The sequence below is a fragment of the Ceratotherium simum genome, chromosome 11 (genome assembly GCF_057802395.1).
Source record: "Ceratotherium simum simum isolate JZ-2026a chromosome 11, ASM5780239v1, whole genome shotgun sequence".
NCBI classification, from domain to species: domain Eukaryota; kingdom Metazoa; phylum Chordata; class Mammalia; order Perissodactyla; family Rhinocerotidae; genus Ceratotherium; species Ceratotherium simum.
Genome location: NC_141910.1, coordinates 14,326,519 through 14,347,809, shown reverse-complemented (window position 1 = coordinate 14,347,809; position 21,291 = coordinate 14,326,519). Strand labels below are relative to the sequence as shown.

Below are 21,291 nucleotides of genomic sequence, written 5' to 3'. Positions count from 1 at the left end.
TTAAATAAATAAAGCCATGTCAATGGTAAGAAAAAAATACGTATCTTCTTCTTTGATATGGTAGGTAGGCATTCACCCAATTAATAGCTGGGTGAATCGCATGAAGTTGCTGTTTTTGTTGAATATTGCTAGTTATACATGATTCAACCTAATATAATAGCTTTATCAAGTTAATTAGGTTAAACACCAAGGGCGAGTAAGATCAATCTTGATCAATATTATTTAGACCTGTCCATTAAAAAGTAAGTTTCCTGAAAATAGTGGTTTGGTCTAGCTTGTTTACCGCTGAATCCTTAGTGTCTGGCACATAGTAAGTGTCCAATAATGTTCTATTGAATTAATGGATGTTCTATGCTTTAAGTTATTTCAAGGAAATCTGCCATCTAGAAAGTAACACAAAGCTTCAATGACATATTAGAGATACATGATCAAATTTCAATCATTTTTATAATTTTGGGGATGAAAACAGTCTCCAAATTCTTTTATAAACATGGCAATCAAAGTCATAACGCATTGCCCCTATATAGTCTCTATTATATTGGACCAAACTGATCAGTACCTTTCTGATCCTCACAACACTGTCTAGACATGAGCATACTCTGCAAAAGTCAGGTTTTTGTAAGCTAATTAATTAGGTTTGAAATCTGTTATGATTTTTTGGAAAATTTATGATTCCTTTTCCTCTCATCATTTATTGAAAACTCAATTTCAATTTATTTCCTGAAGATGAAAGAGGCACAGGTTGTCATTACATCACTTGCTTACTTTTGATTTGACACTGGCAGTGTCTCCATAGTTGACCTTTCCCCCTCGTCTACTTTATTCCTTAGCATGTTTATTCCTGATCTTATTCTTCGATGAATTTTTCCTACTTGGCTTCTGAGCCTTTCATCATAAACTAACCTCATAGAATAGGTTTTCTAGGCACACAGAATAGTTCAAAGCATATGTGGGAATTTATGTTTAGGTAACAATTCGTTTTTCATCAGAATCTAATATTCTAAAGAAGTAGTTCATTTAGATGCCTTATAATATGGAAGGAATGGGTATGACAATGACACATCTGCTGTCAAATGTCGATTGGGTTATTTCTCAAGTGGTAGGAACAGACATGAACCAAATCCATTCCCACTATTATTCATTTGAAACTAATGGTATGCATTTGCAAGATAGTTAGAAGTGCTAAGAGGTTAGTTAATGAGATACATGCGTGAGCTTGAGGGTAGCATTTTAATTTTTATTTAAGTAGAACAAATCATATGGATGAGGTTTGAAACCATAACTTCAATAGCACTTGAGACAACTGGGTCTCAGGCAAATAAATATTTACCCATATTATGATACTTCCTACAGAGAAATGCATAAATGTATTTTTGGTCATTGGGTGTAATGACACTTGACTTAGCATTTCCTCAGTTCTACTCTTTTGTAACCTTAGCCATTAAGCATAATCATGAATAACATAGCTATAACTGAAATAAAATTTAAGAGACTTTTCATTTAACATTTAGCAAATGTAAAGCTTAAACAATTTCACATCTGATCAACATCAACATTAGATAACTATTTTTGTTTACACCATCTTATCACCACCAAATCTATTAGCACTCTTGCATCTGTACCCGTATCTTCCGCTTCTCCCTCTGTTATAATGAACTATCCTTGTTCCTTCACTTGTGCACTAATCCCACTCCTTTTTGTCTACTCAAGGGCTTTGTTCCTGCAATTATCCCCTCTTTCTCTCTAGAATCAACTATTCCCTCTTTATTGATCCCATCACCACATAAACATGTTGTATTACCTCTCAATCTGATAATTCCTGAGTAATATTAGGCCACAGGAAAGGGAAGAAGGGCACCGAAGCCACAGAAGAGGTCATAGCTATTTTTGGAAATTATAAAAAATTTTATTTAATTGCATTTAAATAAACAAGGGTGAAATGTCTGCCACTACTGCCTTACGTAGATATTCCTTCTTCTTGCTGAATCGTGTGTGTGTGTGCGTGTGTGTGTGTGTGTGTTGATTGGCAGGCTGGTGGAATATACATCTCTACTGTCTGCAGTTATCATCGGAGTGATATGCTCCTTATAAGCTATACTCTGAAAAAAACATTGAAAGGCATTATAACATAAAGAGTAAAACCTTCAGCTTTGCCATCTGACAGATCTGTGTTCAAATCTAGGTTCTGCCATATACTTTGTGATCCTAACCAAGTCATTGCACACTTCTGAGCCTTAGTTTCTCAACTGTACAGTGGCAATAATACCTGCTTCATAAGTTGTTGTGAGGATTGAATGAATAATACACATAAATCATATTGACACAGAATTAATAATACCGTTAATAGTTTCATTAATGAAAAGACTTAAAAATCACAGATCACAGTTCTAGAAGGAAGCTTTAGAAATAATGTGTTTCCCTTACATTTGGCAACTATAGTGGATTGAATGGTGACCCTCAAAAAGAGGGTCCTATTCCCCAGTACTTATAAATGTGACCTTATTTGAAAAAAGGGTCTTTGTAGACATTATTAAGTTAAGGATCTCAAGATGAGATCATCCAGGATTAACTGGGTAAACCCTAAATCCAACGGCAAGTATCCTTATAAGAGCCAGAAGAGGAGAAGACATGGGGGAAGAAAGAGGCAGAGACTGGAGTTATGTAAGCCACAAGCCAAGAATGCCTGGAGCCACTAGAAGCTGGAAGAGGCAAGGAAGGATTCTCCTCTAGAACCTTCAGAGGTAGCACAGCAATGCTAACACCTTGATTTCACATTTCTGGCCTCCAGAGTTGTGAGAGAATAAACTTCTGTTGTTTTAAGCCACCAAGTTTACAGTAATTTTGTTACAATAGCCCTAGGAAACTAGTACAGATTTTGGTACCTGGAAGAGGAGTACTGTTATAACAAATATCTAAAAATGTAGAAGTGGCTGTGGAATTGGGTAATGGGCAGGGGCTGGAAAAATTTTGTGACAAATGATAGAAAAAGCCTAGATTGCCGTGAAGAGACTGTTGATGGAAATATTAATGGTAAAGGTGATTCTGGTGAGGGCTCAGAAAGAAGTGAGGAGCACAGTAGCGAAAGTCATCATCTTAGAGAATGCATATATCATCATGAACAGAGTGCGTGGTAGAAATATAAACATTAAAGGTCCTTCTGGTGAGGTCTCAGAAGGAAATGAGGAACGTGTTATTGGAAACTGGAAGAGAGGTGATCCTTGTTATACATATTGGCAGAAAAATTGGCTGAATTGGGTTCTATAGTTGGGTGGCTAACAGAACTTGTAAGTGACGAATTCGGATATTTAGCTGAGGAGATTTAAAAACAAAGTGTTAAAGGTGCAGCCTGATTTCTCCTTGCTGCTTATGGTAAAATGTGAGCAATAAGAGCTAAAGAAAAAAAATAAATAAATTATTTAAAATTAAAAGGAGGAAGGAACTATTAAGTAGAAAGGCCAGTACTTGACAATTTGGGAGGTTCTTGGCCTATTCAGATTGCAAAGGATGTCAAAATTAGGAAATTTACTGTTAGGAAAGTGTGGTCTGGAGAGAAAGCCAAGGGTGTGCCTACGCAACCTTTTGCTTAAGAGATTCCATGTGTGACTCACTGATCCACTCAACCATCTCAGCAGAAGCCAGAGAGAGAGATGGGCTCTCCAGGAAAGACTTATGGAAAGCCCTCTATCTAATGGTGTGGATCGCTGTGACACATACAGGAGACCCACAAGGTTTTCAGGAATGTTGTATCAGGAGAAACACTGCCAGCCTGAACTGAAGGGGACAGAGACAGGATGAAGTGAAGGAAGGCTGTCAGACTTCCACAATTCTACAAGTAGGAAATGTACTGATAGAGGTACTCAGCTGCAAACATGCACTACCATTCAAGAAAAGGAAAGAATGACTTCTAGGACAGAGACTCAGGTGTAGAAGCAGAGGCTGATGGAAATGCCACAGGCCTGGAGGGCAGAGCCATGGGCCTAGAGGGCAGAGCCGAAAGCCACAGAAGATTAGTCCCAGGCCATGAAATCTTATGGAATTTACCCTGATGATTTTCAAAATTGCTTGGGATTGGTGACACCTTTACGCCCTCAGTTTATCTCTTTTGGAATAGAAATATCTATCCCATGCCTGTCCCATCATAGTATTTTGGAAACAGATAACTTGTTTTCTAGGTTCATAGATCCACAGACAGAGAGGAATTTTTCCCCAGGATGGATCATACCCAGAGTCTCACCCACAACTGATATAGATGATTTAGATGATGAAATTTGGGACTTTTGATATTTAGATATGACTTTAGACTTAGAATAAATGCTGTAATGGGTTGAACTTTTGGAGGTGTTGGGATAGGGTGAATGTGTTTTGCATGTGGGATGGATGTAAATTTTTGAGGGCCAAAAGGTGAAATATAGTGAGTTGCATGATGATCTTCAGAAAGATTTGTCCAGGTCATAACCTCCAGTATCTGTGAATGTGACCTTATTTGGAAAAAAGATCTCTGCAGATGTAACTTAGTTAAGGATCTCAAGATGAGATAATTCCTGGATTAAACAGGTGAGCCTTAAATCCAGTGGCAATTATCCCTATAAGAGAAGAAAAAGAGGAGAAGACATGGGGAGAAGAGAAGAAGGACACGTTAATACAAGAGGCAAAGATTGGAGCTATGCAAGCCACAAGCCAAGGAACCCTTGGAGCTACCAGAAGCTGGAAGAGGCAAGGAATGATTCTTCCCCCTAGGTTTTGGAGGGAGCATGGTCCTCCTGACATTTTGATTTTGGAATTCTGGCCTCCAAAAACGTTAGAAAATAAATTTCTGTTGTTTTAAGCCACCAAGTTTGTGGTAATTTGTTACGGCAGCCACAGGAAACTAATACAGTAACTAAGATATTATCAAACCATTTTGCAGATAAGGTAACTAAAGTTTAAAAAACTTAACTGATTTCGGTTCAGAGAAAAAGCATGAAACATATAGTCTTTGTAACTGTTGCTTCGAGTAGATTGAAAAGGCACTGGAATGAAAATTAGAAGACTGGAGTTCTAGCTCTGGCTTAAGCTATGTGACTCTGGGCAAGTCACAACTTCTCTGGGCATTAATCGTCTCATTTGTAAAACTGAAAGTGGGATGATGAGTACTGGGGAGTATAGTTCAAAACTGGCTAATCAACTGAATCACATGGGAAGCATAAACTATAGATTCCCAGCCCTCACCACACCACCTCTGTCCAACCTGCTAACTCAGAATCATTGTAGCCCTGAAAACTATCTATTTTTAAAAAGCTCCCAGGTAATTCAAGATCAACAAAGTTTGAGAATCAAAGGGCTAGATGATTATCAAATGCCTTCTAGTGTTAAAACTTATATTGGATTAGAGATTTATTCCCATAGTTTTCAGCACTTAAGTATTTGAATAGCCTGGACTGTGTGCATCTGTGAACATGAAGAGGCTGCATGGAAAATCAAGTATCTGGAACCTATTTATTCCAGGTTCTAGGGGCATGGAATTTGGGCCTGAAGTAACCCCTAATATCCTTTGTTCTGCATAACCAGTCACTGTCCCTAGGCTGACTCCCTCCTGTCCCATCTCATCATCTTCTGGGAACAAAATGACTGTGCAAAGTGTTTTCTCTCCACAAAGGGAAATCACATATGTGACACGACACAGGCCAAGTGAAACAGGTATTGTTCAGTATCTACGTATAAGCTAGTTCTGCCAACATGAATTTGTCACATCTGAAAATAATATTCACAAAATCTTTTCCATCTTTCAGAAGTCATACAGCTTTAAAAAAATAAAACACATCTCCCTTAGAACACATCTTCTTAGAAAAGACCCAGTTTGATTAAATATGGTTTTTTTGTTTGTTTGCTTTTAAACCCAGGCTTGGGTTGCCTCTCTAGGTTAACATTTTTTTCCTCCTAAATTTAATCTCTAACTACAATATTAGGGTTGAAAAAATTACATATGTATTAGAACCTAATTTTAATAATTAAAATTCGTTGATCCTGAATAAACCCAATGTTAGCAGAATGAAAAATCACTATCAATCTCTGGTCATTTAGTCAATATTGAAGGAAATGTATTATTCTGACGTTTACCGTTAGCTGAAAACAGTGTGTTAACAAGGCCTGTTAACACATAGAGCCTGAGTTGCATGTCTGTCAGCTATCAGAAGATTCTTATGAAGACAGGATTTGTGAATTCTGCAGAATTAGGAAGACCTAGAAGGATCAATGAAACACTGATGCTTCCTTATCTTGAGGATGATCAAAGCAGGAGTTATTTCTTCTGTTCACTCCAAACCATCTCATTTCCCAGGGCTGGGCTAGTCACTATAACCCATAAAGATACAGGACAGTATGAGGCTGATGGGGAGGGATCACATGGTCCCAGACAGCATTCTGATTCCTGTAACTCCAGTCTCTTTGAAGACTCTTTGAAAAGTTGAAGTTAAATAGGCACAGAAATATCTCAGTCAGGCAGCTGGGCCTCCTCCCACGGTTCTGTGTTAAGTCCTGCAAAAAGGACACCCTCTGGGAACCTCCATCCTGAGATTTTCAGGAGGAGGCTGGCTCACTCGCTAGATTTCACATGAGTCTTTAAGTAGTTTAAGGCTAAAAGCCTAAATATGATTAGATTCTTATGCATTCTTTAAACCTAGATGGCCTAGCATTCTTTCAATTATTTCTTTTTAAATTCTCAAGAATTCTAAGACCAAAACAGCAAGGAAATAGAGCTGTCTTTCTTTATGGAAAGTCAAGCACGAACAGCATGGAAGCATCTCTTATCTTCCCCATTAGACTTCAAGCTCCTTAAGGGCAGGGTTTATGTTTCTTTCTTTCTTTTTTTTTTTTGTGAGGAAGATTGTCCCTGAGCTAATATCTGTGCCAATCTTACTGTATTTTATATGTGCGACGCTGCCACAGCATGGCTTGATGAGCAGTGCATAGGTCTGTGAAGCTGAGCGCATGAACCACTACAACACCAGGCTGGCCCTAGGGTTTGTGTTTCTTTTATCCTGATATTCCCAGCACTTAGACCAGAGCTTGATGCAGAATAGGTGCTCTACAAACGTTTGTTGAATAAATGAGAGTGAATAATAATAATAATAATAATAATAATAACAACAACAATGGTATTAGAAGGTCCTAATATATACAGACTGAGACAGTATTTACTCCACTGAAAATTTTAAGCGTGGCTTTTCCTGTCATTGTGGCTGTTACTACTTCCCAATCACCCTCCACCAACATTTTATGAAAAATTTCAAACATACAGAAAAGTTGAAACAATTTAACAGTGAACACTCATACACTCACCCCTAAATTTTACTGTTTATGTTTTACTATATTTGTTTTATCACACATATATTCATTAATTATTCTTTTTTTGATGCATTTCAAAGTAAGTCATAGACAATTTCATCACACATATCATTAAATAGAGTTTGATATTCATTTGCAGTTCTACTTTTTCTTTTGAGGTAAAATTCACATATAATGAAATGCACAGATCTGGAGTGTACAGTTTAGATGAGTTCTGACAAATGTATACACCTGTATAACCCAAACTCCTATTAAAATAAAATATTTCCATCACTCAGTCCCTACTCCTCAAAGGCAACCACTGTTTCGATTTTCTTCTACCTTAGATAAGTTTTGCTTCGTCCATCAATATTGTAAAGTAGTCACCTATTCTAAAATTTCACATAAACAACAACGTCAAATACATTCTCTTTTGCATAAGATTTCTTTCAGTCAGTATAAGTTTTGGAGATGCATCCATGTTGTTGCATGTGTCAGCAGTTGTTCCTTTTTATTGAAGAATAATATTCCATTGTACGAATATACTACAGTTTATATATTCTCCTATTGATGGACACTTGGGATATTTCAGCTTTTTACAATTATGAATACAGTTGCTATGAACATTCTTTTTAAAGTCTTTTTGTGGATATATGTTTTCATCTTGGATAAATACCTAGGGTTGCAATTGCTGGGTTATAAGGTAGGTACATGTTTACTTTCATAAGGAACTGCCAAACAATTTTCTTGTGTGTGTGTGTGTGTGTGTGTGTGTGGAAGACTGGCTCTGAGCTAACATCTGTTGCCAACCCTCCTCTTTTTGCTGAGGAAGATTGGCCCCGGGCTAACATTCATACCAATCTTCCTCTATTTTGTATGTGGGACGCTGCCACAGCATGGCTTGATGAGCAGTGCATAGGTCCATGCCTGGGATTCGAACCCGCAAACCCTGGGCCGCCGAAGCAGAACATGCGAATTTAACCACTATGCCACCAGGCCGGCCCCTGCCAGACCATTTTCCAAAGTGGCTGTACCATTTTACACTCCTATCAACAATGTATGCGAGTTCTGGTTGCTCTAATCAGCCCATTTTTGACTGAACAATTTAGCTCCAGCTAGTGTCACCCCAGCATGCCATTCTGAATTCCTTTGCCTTGGAAGAGTTGCAGTGGTTGAACTCCCCCTTCAAATTTATATATAATACAGTTTAGATCCAATAATAAAGCAGTACCTTTCATTACATTATAGAAATGTAGATATATGCAGGGAGATTGAACTGTGTGCGCATGTCTAAGGGAAATGCCATGACCCACAGAGACTGCTGGGCTTTCACTGATATCATAGGATGAAGTGAGCCTAATTGGGGCATAAGAGAGAATGGCAATCACTTTTGAAAATTTATGCTTTGGAGCTAGGTTGTAGGATAACAGAAGTCATAATTATTTTGATTATGTGAGGCAACAATTACGAACAGAGCGCCACTAGCACAACCTCTGTGAAGTTGGAAGAGATTGTTTTAAAATATGTTGCCGCACAGATCAAGTTCAAAGATCCCTTTCCCTGCCCCATGGCCAATAACCTAGACAGGATTTCAAACACCCTGAAAGTGTAATGGAAAAGAATCTCATATAAAATGTGGGCTCCAGCAGATTTCAGAAAGAGGAGTAGAGGAAGTAAAAAAACCCAGCCATCCAGATAATTTGATAAGAGAACAGAGAAGATCTTGGCAATTTTCTTGTAATAGCTGCAATTCTCGGTAACTTAATCCTTGGGGGGATGGTGAGGTGAAGATATTCCCACATGAAAGAGCATATTCCAACAGATTTCCTATTAGAGACACTGTCCACCAAAATTGAGGTCTATTTTCTATCTGCTGATAATCTATAGAAATTCTTTTCCCTAAACCACTGACTCAGAAATATAAAAGTTACTAAATTTATCCAGTTTAGAGACAACTATAATTCTGCTTGACTCAGTATGTGTCTGCTGCATGACATCTGTGATATCATGAACTTCCTCTGCCTGTTCTTCAGAGAGATGGGAAGATGAATAAAGAGTTTATGTTGACAAGGACTATAAACTAAGCAGCTCCAAAAACATTCCCCCAGGCTCCCAGAATACAAAGAAAAAAGTAATCACTCCAAATGACCCCCAACTATTTAGAATTTCATACCATCAAGTCAGATGAACCAAAATTGTTACCACCTGTAAAGATTCAAAGACATACAAAAATCACTACTACTACTATGAAGAAAGAAAAGTGGCAGATGTGCTTGGAGGGAGGCAGCACAAGCAGAGGAAGAACATGCTTGGAGCACCCCCTCCAGGGAACTTGTGATCATATCAGAGACTGAGAAGTTCTGCCAGATTAGAAAGCAATAAAACAACATCTTTATCTTCTCCTCTCATACTTTTGATTTTAAGAAAAGTCTGTTAAAACTTATAGATCTTTTAGGGTCATAGAACTGAAGGCTGGAAGGAGTTTGAGTTTGTCTATGCACAAAATTATAGACTTCTAGCTTTGGAAGGGACCTTGGGAATCATTTAGTATAATTTGCTACCCAATATAAAATATCCCTTATAAATGTGAATCTATTTTTTGCTCGTATGCCTCTAGTTATAGGAAATGTAGTCTGTTCCAATTTTGAGAGCTCTAGCTGTTGACAAGTTTTTCTCTCATATTGAGGCAATCTGCTTCCCTTTAACTTCCAATCACAAGTCCTAGTTAGCAAAACAGAAGTAAGTCTACTCATAGTTCTCTGTAAGTTAGGTCTTCATATATTTGAAGGTTGATATCATGAATCTCCTGAGTTTCTCTTTTCCACGCTGAAACCTCGTTGTTTAAATATCTCTAAACAAGGTTTTCAGATCTCTTGATAGCCTGGTTAACTTATTCTTCTAAATGTACTTTATCAGTGTCCTGCTTAAAATGTGGTGCTCCGTATCAAATGCACTGCCTTAGGTATGGGCTTATTATCATAGTGAACTGCCTCCAATTACAGTTGACAGGAAAGGTTAGATTACTTGCTCACATTTACTCAACCGGGTAGTAGCAGACATAGAAATAGGAAATAGATCTCCTGACTCTCAGGTCAGTATTCTTTCCCTACATCGCACTGAAAATAACCTGTTGGATAGAAAAAATATGTTTCTTCAACATGGATAGCAGACTTTTTGTCATGACAAAAGGAATGAATGGAAAACAATGAGTCTTGTGATCAAGAACTTCCTTCTCCTAGGCCAGCTTAATTCCCCTACTTGGGTCCCCACTCCCGTCCACAAAGAAAAACAAGGTGTAGTCTTAGGTAACCTCTCTGGGTAAAGGTCTTAAAGGATCTAGTAGGAGAGGATCAAAGCATATGAGTAGCCTCTGGTCTTTGTTTAAGAGGTCCAGTGCAGTCCAGACAGGTTCCCTGTACCTCCCCACTGAAATCCGAACACTTAGTCAGGCAATAGTACTCCTTGACATTAACGGAAGCTTACAAATCATAGGGAAATTCAAAACAATGAAATATTAGCCTGGGTGGTGGTGGTGGTAGTGGGGTGGGGGAAGCCCTGGCATATAAGCTATACTCACCTATTAATCAGAATTTTGAACATAAAATATATGTAGCATAGGTGCAGAATTAAGTGATATATATTACCTCTGGGGCAGTAGTTAAAATTAAGTTTGAGATCATTGGGCCAACTAGCATTCTGGTGCATAATGGTTGGCTTATGTGCTCTCTTTGTATCGTTCCCATCTTCCACAAATTCTGAATTCATCCCTCAAAATACATATGGAATTAATTCAATATACACTTACTGCATTCAACAAAAGGCATTGAGAATTGAAATTCACAAAAAAGAGAACACGGCCTGCCTTAAAGGAACTCAGAAACTAATGTTAAAAAGATAAACGTGCAGACAATAAACAAGCTATGCTGATATGAGAGAAAATAGGTGCACAGAATATAAACATACCTAGGCTGACACTTTTCCTCTTAAAGCAAGATCCAAAGTTGGGGGATAATTTAAATTGGGACTAATTTACATTTGACATCAGATTGAAAATTCCATGAAAGCCTCATAACACAAAAGACCAAGGAACTCCTCTTCTTCTGTGAATGGAATAAACTCACCCTGTGAAATTAACTGGCCCTAGGATAAGCAGTTCTGTATAGCAGACTGCCAGAGCAGGCTAACAGGAGGATAACAGCCAGTGCCAGACTTGGCCTGCATGTCCCAGTGTGGTCAACTGTGCAGGACTTGAACTCCGATATACCTGAACTTTCCATGACTGAAGATGGGCTACTGGGAAGAGACTACGCTCCGTGGTCAAAAGTGATGCTCAATCCTTATTTGTTTGGGAGTGGGGCACTGCTATGTTTGGAGTAGAATATGAAAAGAACAACTGAGATAGGGCCAGGGTAAGCCACGCTGTCCTTCCCCTCCTGTCACTGGGTAGACTAGTAAGCAAAAATCTATTATGCTGGAAACAAGCCATTCTTATCCCCAAAGCAATGGATGTTACAAGCCAAATAACAAACAGAAACCAAATCTAGGAATGCTGAATTCACTGAGAAATCCAAAAGAGAAATATCAATTGTCAATTCTTTCCCAAAGGGGTTGAAAGGAAGGGCTGAATAAAGCAATTCTACAAAATGCAATCCAAAAGCCCTCACTGTTGACTGCATGGTAAATCATAATGGCAGGAGTGGTCTTATCCTGTTACACTGGAAAATGAGCTAGAAGAAGGTAAAGTCACAGCCACAGCCAGTAAATGAAGTAAATAAATACTTTATACATATAGCCAAATGCCTAGACAATGCACAGTCTCGCTGTTCTCAGCCACTCCTGCAAAGGGAAATTCTCTCTTTGATTCTGCTGCAGGCACCACAATAAAGCATTCTGACAGACAGTCAAAATGTCATGAAGATCCTGAAAGCAGTTTGCTTAGAACACCACAGAGCTGGCTGATGTTTGAATTCTGGGCATAAGACATTTTATTTCCTTTTTCTGAATTAAGGAATGGGCCTATCCCTGAGCGTAAAAAAAAAAGGAGAATGTACTAATAAAGAGCAGATGCCATATATAATCAACTAACCAGGTTGCTCTCTCCTGCCTGTAGAGCTGAAGATGGACATTCTGTCTCCCGAATGGGAACAATGTTATAGACAGTCAGGGGACGCAGAGCCTCGCCTTGCCATACTCTCTATTGACACTATCCCCACATTTCTTCTCTTACTGTAAACATATACCTGTGGTTTCACTTGGGATCATCTCGCCAAATAAAAATCTCATGCGCATCAAGACAAGAAATCTCAGTAAGCCAGTCATTTTAGTTCTAGGTATACTTTTAGGTAAAAACTCTCAAGAAATACTCACTTGTATGCACAAAGAAACAAGCATAAGAATGTTTCATGAAATGCTATTTGTATGACACCAATAAAAATGGAAATAACTTAAATGTTCATCAATAGGAGAAAGGATAATAAAAAGTGGCATACTAACATAATGGAATACTATACAACAGATACAACAAATTAGATCTCAGTATTGGCATGGAGTACTCTTGAAAATACTATCTGATAAAAAAAATGTTGTAGAACAATAGATAGTGTGATCAATGTACATAAATTTAGAAAACACACAAAGCAACATTACATATTACTCACAGATACTTATATATGGCTTAAAATTATAAAAAAATCAACTAAAGGATAAATACCAAATTCATGGCAGGAATGGGCCTGCCTAGGCCTGGTGGATCAAACAGGATGTTATCTACGCTCTAAAGTTTCGCCTCTTTCATTTTTATTTAACTATTTTTCCTTTCTTTTTATATTTCTTCTTACCAATCATATAAATTTTTAAATATAAATAAAGATGAAACAGAAAAAAAAGGTTAATTTTCAAGTCTGGATAGTGGGAATATAGTATTTGTTATATTTACATTTCTCAAAAGAAAATTAGGTGGTAAAGGTGCCAATCACTTGATTGTATTTACTTTGAGGTATGGAAAAATGCATCTATTGGATGTTAGAAATTCTAAACATAAAAAAAGACTTAGCACTGTTTAATGTTTCTTCGGAAACTTAAAGGCAGAGAGTTCCTGGCTATCTGAATGAAAATTTGCTACTTCAGACATGGGCCTGCCATTCAGCTATACTGGTTCTAGGCAAGGTCATTGGAGAGAGCAGGCAGAACAGCATAACAATTAAGTAACTTTGGCATCAGACAGATCCGGGTTCAACTCCTGGTTTAGCCACTTAGTGTGGCTTTGGCTAACCTCTTTGAGCCATCAGTTTCCTCATCCACAAAATGGAAATAATAATTCTTATCTCAGATAGTCTTTGGAAAATTACCTGAGATAATGTGTGAATACACTGCTTTAGTTTTTGCCTAGCACATAGGAAATATTCAAATGGCTGGGGAAAATGAAAGGGATGAGGAAGCATTTACTGAGGGCTTTTAAACGTTAACCATTCTTTTGTTTTACATAGGTGATGAATAAGGGACATTCCCATCATAGTAGTGGGGGATATGAAGGGGTGAATGAGTATAGGTTGTGAGGTGGTGACCAGGGACAAGAAGCCTTCTAGATGTGCCCCAACCCCCCAGGCCTTCCCATCATCACTGAGAATCACTGTTCTAGTCTAACAGAACTAAGGCCTGGGTAGTTTAGGCTCCTAGAACCTAGTAGCTGGTGGCAACTCTAGATTACCGCTCCCTCTGGGAACCTGGATTCCAGGGATCACAGAAATGAGACTTCCCTTTGGCAGCAGCTGAAACCCCTGGGTGGACTAAATTCTGGGGCACCGGAAGGTGATGGTGGCTGGTACTCATTCGAGACAGCCTGGAAGCGTATGAGTGGTCTCAGGGGATCCCACTCTCAATCAGAGGGCAGGAATCCCAAATGAAGATCAACAGGCTGTCCTAACATATCTGTCCACTCCAAGTCTCATTTCCCTCCTAAAGAGAGACAGTGCTATATGTCTCTTTCCTCCAAATATCAATAAGAGTTCAGGAAAAAAGACTAAAAAATTTGACTTCTTCAGACATGTTAAATAATAAACTTTGAAGAAACCTCAAGTGGAGTCCATTTGCCTAATCATCCATCCTTTCCCACCTTCCTACCCAAACTATCCAGAACACATCATAAGTTGCTGTTGAAAACACAATAAAAATGCCTTTCTGAGCTGTTCATGTTTCTCAACATTTTCTGTTAACTAATCCAACTTGACCCAAAAAGTATCAGTAGCAGACAATATTTTCCTCTCGTTATTAATCTTCAAAAATCACAATGATAGAAAATGAATAAAACTGACTTTCCTTTGTATTAAGCACCACCTAAATTATTCCTTCCCCAGAAAAATAAGTGGCAGGGCATTTCTAGGCTAATCTAAATGTTTCTTGCTGAAATTTAAACCTCTACTCTCTTTTTTTTTTTTTTTTTTAGATTTTATTTATTTATTTTTTCCCCCCAAAGCCCCAGTAGATAGTTGTGTGTCATAGCTGCACCTCCTTCTAGTTGCTGTATGTGGGACGCGGCCTCAGCATGGCCGGAGAAGCAGTGCGTCGGTGCGAGCCCGGGATCCGAACCCGGGTCGCCAGCAGTGGAGCGCGCTCACTTAACCACCAAGCCATGGGGCCGGCCCTAAACCTCTACTCTCTTAACCTTCATTTGTACAGAATAGCTTGGAAGGAAGAAATCAGCAACCCAAGCAATGTTTTTTAGCAGTTCTCAAGCACAAAACTGCTTGAGCAATACTGTCCAGATTTTCCTCTCAGTCCAGAGACAGTGCCTATCATTTTAGCAGCCAGGTGCTTTGACATGTTTCCTATTATGTTTAGAAAATGAGGAAACAGATGGTGGGAGGGACTAAATGACATGATTGAGGCCAACAGTAAGGGTTTTAAAACTCTCCGCCTTTCATTTGTTGGGATATGTTCTTTCTGCATACTGCTCTGCATTCTTTCAAGAGTTTAAATTAAGTGGACAAAGATCATGGTGCATGCTCTGACTACTTGAGAGTAACAGTTAAAATCCCGGCCTCTTGAATGTCTTGCCAGTCACTGAATCCTTGCGTGAGTCTGCCTACATTAATCAGTGTGTCCTGAGGAAGGTGTCTTGAGAGTCAGAGTTAGTTTGTGAAATGAGGTTTTTCACAACAAAGAGGGATGGTCTATTGAAGGAAGGGACGAAGGAAAGATGGAATGAGAGAAGGAGAGAGAGACTGAGGGAGGAAGGGAGGTGGGGTGGGGAGAAGGGAAGGAGGAAGGGGGAGTGGGGTGAGGGAGGGAGAGACCTCCACTTTATCCTTCCATTTTGGGGGAAAAAAAGAACAACTTATGATGTTTGTGCTAATGGGATGTAAAGTGGTCTGTGTACCTATGAGGAAAGCTTCATATTCATCTTGATAAATACTTCTGGGTTTGCATATACACCACAACAGATTATGGTTCAAGATCAAAACTGCACCTGCAGTTCACAATGACCTATTTTTTCCCCAGTCCCTTAAAGTTGCTCTGTAGCAAAGCCAAGTTAAAACAATGCTCAAAAAAGGCTACAAGTTCCTGGCAATTTCCCTTCTATTCCACATGCTGCCAAGGTCACCTAGAGGTGAAGCTGAACTCTCCATTTGGCCTTTTTTGCTTTTTCCTCCCCCCTTCCCCTCCCTCCACTTACGTACATACTGATATGGTTTATAGTCTACACTTCAATAGCATTATCACCCTGGGTTTTTATCAGACCTGCGGTCAGGGGAAGCAGGAAAGGAGAGTGGATGGGAGTCTGGGTGTGGCAAGGTCCTGTTGCCTTATCAGGGAGGTAAGAAAGTGAATCCACCTGGTATGCTTCTGGCTGTGAAGTGCAGTGAGGTGAGCCAAGGTGCCAGGGGGTCACTAGGAGTTCACTTTGGATAAGTGCCCACTGTTTGCAGAACTTAGCTCATCAACTTTTCTAATTTGCAAAGATGTATTTCCTGTTGAGTTTCTTCCTCCCTGTCATCTAGGCAAAAGAATCCAGAATGCAGCCTGTTTGGTGTGTACAGGAAACATCCCTTTCCTGAATTAAATCCAATTATGGTAATTCATTCAGAAAATCCTTGGGATCACTGGCACAAGTTAAACTGCCCAGGGTGGAGACATTGGGTGTTTAGCTAGGGGACTATCTGTCCAGGATACCTGGGTGCTTTCCTCACCACTGCACTGACCTGCACCTGAACCTACCCAACGTCATCTCAGAAACTAGGCAGCCTTGGCGTGCCTTGTTTTACTCTCCTATAAAATGGGAGTCCTCACTATTTATTCCTAAACTGCTTCTATTACCTGCTTAGAGAGCCCTGGAGAGTAGAACAACTAAGTCTCAGTGGCAGAAAAAGAAACACAAGATCAAATTTTAAGAGTTTGTGCTTCTGGATTTTGGGGCTGAGGGTTGGCTGATTGGAGAGCCCTATGACAGGCCCCGAATAGAATGTTAGTGGCATTGTTCTTTTATGCTAATGTTGGATGGAATTGGCCATTGCTTGAGTCCTACTAGAGAATAATTACAAAGCAGGTGGGAATACTGACTAATTCCCTCCTATTAAGGTCCTGGCGGAAAATGTTGCAAAACACTAAGGAAAAGTGTTCATTTTCTGAAACGCACATTGCATTATAGAGAAGGAAAAAGATGAGACTGAAGACTCTACCCTTCTGGTTACAGTCAAATTGTCCTTACACTTACCTGACCTACTTTGGAATCTAGGTGTGATCAACATCAATGGCAATAATCACTTCCACTCAAACTAGAAGACCTTCTCATATCAAGGAATCCATGGTCAAGACACATTTTAAGGGACTGGATTCTCCGCTGAAAGACACAGAGGGCGTGCATCCAGGCCCCTTAGCAAGTATCTCATATATTGACATGAAAGCATAACATCTACAGACATAAAATACTTTAATTTCTAAGCATCTCTCTTATTGGAAATTATTTGGTTTTCTTTAATTCCATTAAAAAAAGATGTTCATTTGTTCACTCGTTCATTCACTCATTCAACAAATATTTATTGAATAGCTGCTGTGTGCCTTTTATAAGGATATAAAAATGGTAAGACAACAGTCTCTATCTTAAATAGTTCATAGCTAGTAGAGGAGACATATTAGAAAATAAATACAGTATGGTATGACATGCTATAACAGAGCTTTGTTTAAGGTGTTAAGGAAGTGCAGAGGGTGAGCCAGTCCCTGCCTGAGAGAGTCAGGGAAAGTTTCCCAGGGGAGGAAACATCTGACTTGAGTCTTAAAAGCTGAGTAAATGTTTGCCAGGGGAATAAGTGCCTAGGTAAAATAAGGAAACTTTGCTATGTCATGTTCGGTGAACAGCAACAAATTTTGCATGGGTATACCAAGGGAATGGTAGAAGATGCAGCTGGAAAGGCAGGCAGGAGCTGGCCTGAGGAGGTACATATATACAAGGGATTTTTTTCCTTCCCTGGAGGTGATGGACAGATCCTGAAGAGTTTTAAGCAGAAGAATGATCGATCAAATTGGTATTTTAGACAGGTCACTTTGGCAGCAATTGGAGGAAGGAAGGGGGGGTTCTACCATGCAAAAGCAGAGGGGACATTGAGACCAGTACATAAAATAACTATGATAAAGTTTATGATAAGTGCTGACATTAATGTGGATATTGTGTAAGTTTTGTCATATATCTGTCACTATTATAAGCGCCATAGAAAATCAATATAATAAGATTTCAGAGATTGGAACAGAATGATGAGGGAAGGCTTCACGGTGAAGGCAGGCAGGAACTGAGAAATGACTGAAGCTGGAATAGGGTGAGCATCCTGGATTGTAGAAATAGCACAAAGTGTGATGCTTCTAACTCCAAGAGAGAAACATGATGTGTCTGTGAATTGGAGAACATCCATCAAAATGATGGGGAAAACAAGAGAAATACAATTACCCGAGGCCTACACATTTAGGCAGGTATTCCAAGTTATACAGAAGTCCACCAAAATCTAAGTGGCACCCCAAAGAGGGACTAGGCAGTCAATCACTGTGGACACTGAACTGACATGACCATGCCTGTAACTGTTGTAGAGGGTTTAGTCCATTTCTAAGTTTGTGCATTTGATTGAAACGTATATGCTGGGCAAATACAAAGCATTTTCTTTCAAAAAGACATAGATTCCTTTGGTCTGTTAGCAATGTCGAACCTTAATCACCAACCAAGTGAAATGACATTAACTTGAGATAAGCCTGGCTCACTGGTTAGTACCTGGTGAACTTTCCTCTTCATTTAAGTGTTCTACAAGAAATACAAGAATATATAACACAGGCTGCTACTAAAAGAGGAGTTGGGAAGGCCAAGAGTGTTTGTTCTGTGTCCTAACTGAAACTTCTTTTGAAATAGGAAAACCTCAGTGTTACTTATACATTTAATGCTTAAACTAGGCAGATATGTGAACAATTAGATCATTCCAATCCTATGAATGGAGTAATTCCACCCAGTAATAAGACCCATTTTGGATTATTATTCTTTGTTTATTAAACCAACAAGAGCATTCATTCTAGCCAGTCTGTCAAAAGCACAAAGTGAACTAAACAGTTTGTTTAGTCTAACGATAGATGCTCTCAGCCAAAACAAGGAGAATCCTAAAATAAAATGTGACTTTACCATGGAATGATATTACATAATTAGAGGGAAGAGATGTGAAAATGGAGGCAACAGAATAACGCAGTTCTTTTTTATTCTATTTTATTCAGTGTGACAAGGGATGAAGTGGATGTCTTGCTGGTTTAAAGCACAAGGTGTGACAAGGTATAGCTCAGGACTGACTCTGGCAATAAATCAAGTGTTTACGGTATTCCCTTAACCTGGTACACACTTGATAACTGCAGCACCATTATTTAATTTTATTGATTATATAAGGCAAGACACACTTAGTTTAAAATAATATTTCACAGACAAGAGAGAGTTAAAGTTTATCTCAGACCCATTCATTCTACACCATAAATGACCTCACCACCCCTCTTTGTCATTAACAATGCTAAGTTACTGCTGTATGATTTTACCTACCTCATTTTGAATAGTTCCATAAAGTTGTCCAACCCATGTGTCAACAGACCACTTGGAGTTCAAGCAACACTTCATAGCTCTCAGCTGGTAATTACAATGTTTTCCTAAACATGTAGATGATATATGATTTCCAAATTGCAATAATCTTCCTAGGCCACTATCAGGCCTGGTAACCTCTCATCACTTCAGGAATCAGTTCACAAAGTGGGCAAGTAAAGTCATTTTCCTCAGCAGTTTTAACAAATTTCATGCTTCACATAGACATGGATGGTCAAAACTCATTTTTATTTTCTGATTAGTGCTGCTCAATTAATCCTCAACTCTCTTACAGTCGGCACTAAAAGAGACATAATCTTCCTTATAAAAGTACAATTGGCCCCGGACATATCCTGATTTCACCTGTTCAGGTCTCTGGGCATTCAATAAAGCAAGTTCAGCCGCTGTGCCAAGAGGCCACACAGAGTTCAAGGTAACACCTCACAGCCATCAGCAGGTTAATTATAATTTCATTTTCAAACACACCGACTGCATGCTTGTTCAACTCCAAATGACCTCACCTGCTTCATTTGTTTTTTTTTTTTTTTTGGGTCTACATGGAGTAAATTTCTGTCAGCAAAGCTGAAAGGCCACTCAGAGTTCATGGTAACAATTCATATTTTTAACAGGTTGCCCAGACCTACATCCTCACCTTCCAACATTCCAGAGAGAGCATTTAGTAACTATGAAGGAAGTATGGAGTGGGGGATGGGGAAGAGAGAGGGTGGGAAAGGGAAGGAGAGCTAGGGCTTTTGACTTTTGGAGTTTTGAGAGGTTCAGCGCCAATGGCCATCTTAGTGAGCTGATTCTGGCTCATGGGGGAAGTCTCTGTACTTTTGGGGTGGAGCCTTACAGGAGTTTCTAGATACTTACTTGATGACTATATCACAGCTGGAAGCAAAACTGGCTCAGAAGCAGCCTTGTCTTACATTCTGAAGTGATCACAATAGTGGAAGCTTGATTCTGCATTGAAGCGACTGGGACAAATGGTGACTTCCTTCTGCTTTCTCAGAGAGTAGGAACCGAAAAGGAAGTTCTCAGAGGGGTAAATGTTTCCTGCAGATGAGGGGTCTTTCTCTTATCAATTAGGCTGAAAGAGCCCAGGTAACATCAATAAGAGGAATCATTTCAGATGTGAGTTTTCTCATCGCCTGCTGCCTATGTTGTATCACACATCAGAACAAGTTTTGTGGGAATGTTCTGTACGACCAACTGATCTATTTTCCCACTTAAAAACCAAACCAAAACAGGTGGCCCCAAAGCTTTTGCTTAGGAATGCTTTCTGCATAACTCATCCTGTATGGAAATCTCATTTTGCATTTCACATAGCTTAGCTGTTTTTTGTTTGTTTTGTTTTAATTCTTTTATTTTTTCCCAAACTATCTAAACGACTCAGCTGCTCATAGTACTGTTCATGTTGTGAGCTGACCTGAAGAGACCAAAAATAAATGTAGACCCCACTAGCATATTTCATTCTTGGCCATTTATTATCCTTGAAACAATGACTGGTTGCATGGGACTTTGCCTCAAGTTGTTTAAGAGAAGTGTTCCCTGGCACTTAGATCACCGCCTGGCTTGGGCTGCATCTGCTTTCTGACAGCCTGATCCGCCTTGTCAATCCTCTTTGACAAAAAGAAATGACAATTTCTATAATGTTCACTCATTCTCTCTTCAGAGGATCCTTTTCTTGGCAAACAAGTGGGTGGTGTAACAACCCTTTTCACTCTCAAAACTTAACCACAGATTATCTCAATACTGCTTTTCAAATGAGGGAGGTAATTTCTGGTTACTGCAGGACCACAAAGCATTTAGCTGAGTGCCCCACCACGAAGGCTGAATGTTTTGTTATTGTTGCATAATCCAGTGATTTAAGTTTTTAGTTGCAGCGCCTGTTTTCTTCCCCC

General features: G+C 39.2%; 1 protein-coding gene across 4 annotated transcripts in view; it reads right to left on the bottom strand.

The window, feature by feature from the left end:
* Positions 1-21,291, bottom strand: part of EXOC6B (exocyst complex component 6B) — a 596,645-nt gene that overhangs the window by 72,162 nt on the left and 503,192 nt on the right. The window contains exon 21 of one of the 4 annotated variants that reach the window (XM_087436581.1): positions 17,024-17,137. The exons of the other annotated variants lie outside the window; for them this stretch is intronic. Coding sequence (XP_087292707.1) covers positions 17,045-17,137 — 93 coding nt within the window. The 3' untranslated portion in view covers positions 17,024-17,044. Of the gene's footprint in view, positions 1-17,023; positions 17,138-21,291 lie in introns of those variants that run through there. 4 annotated transcript variants of the gene reach the window in all.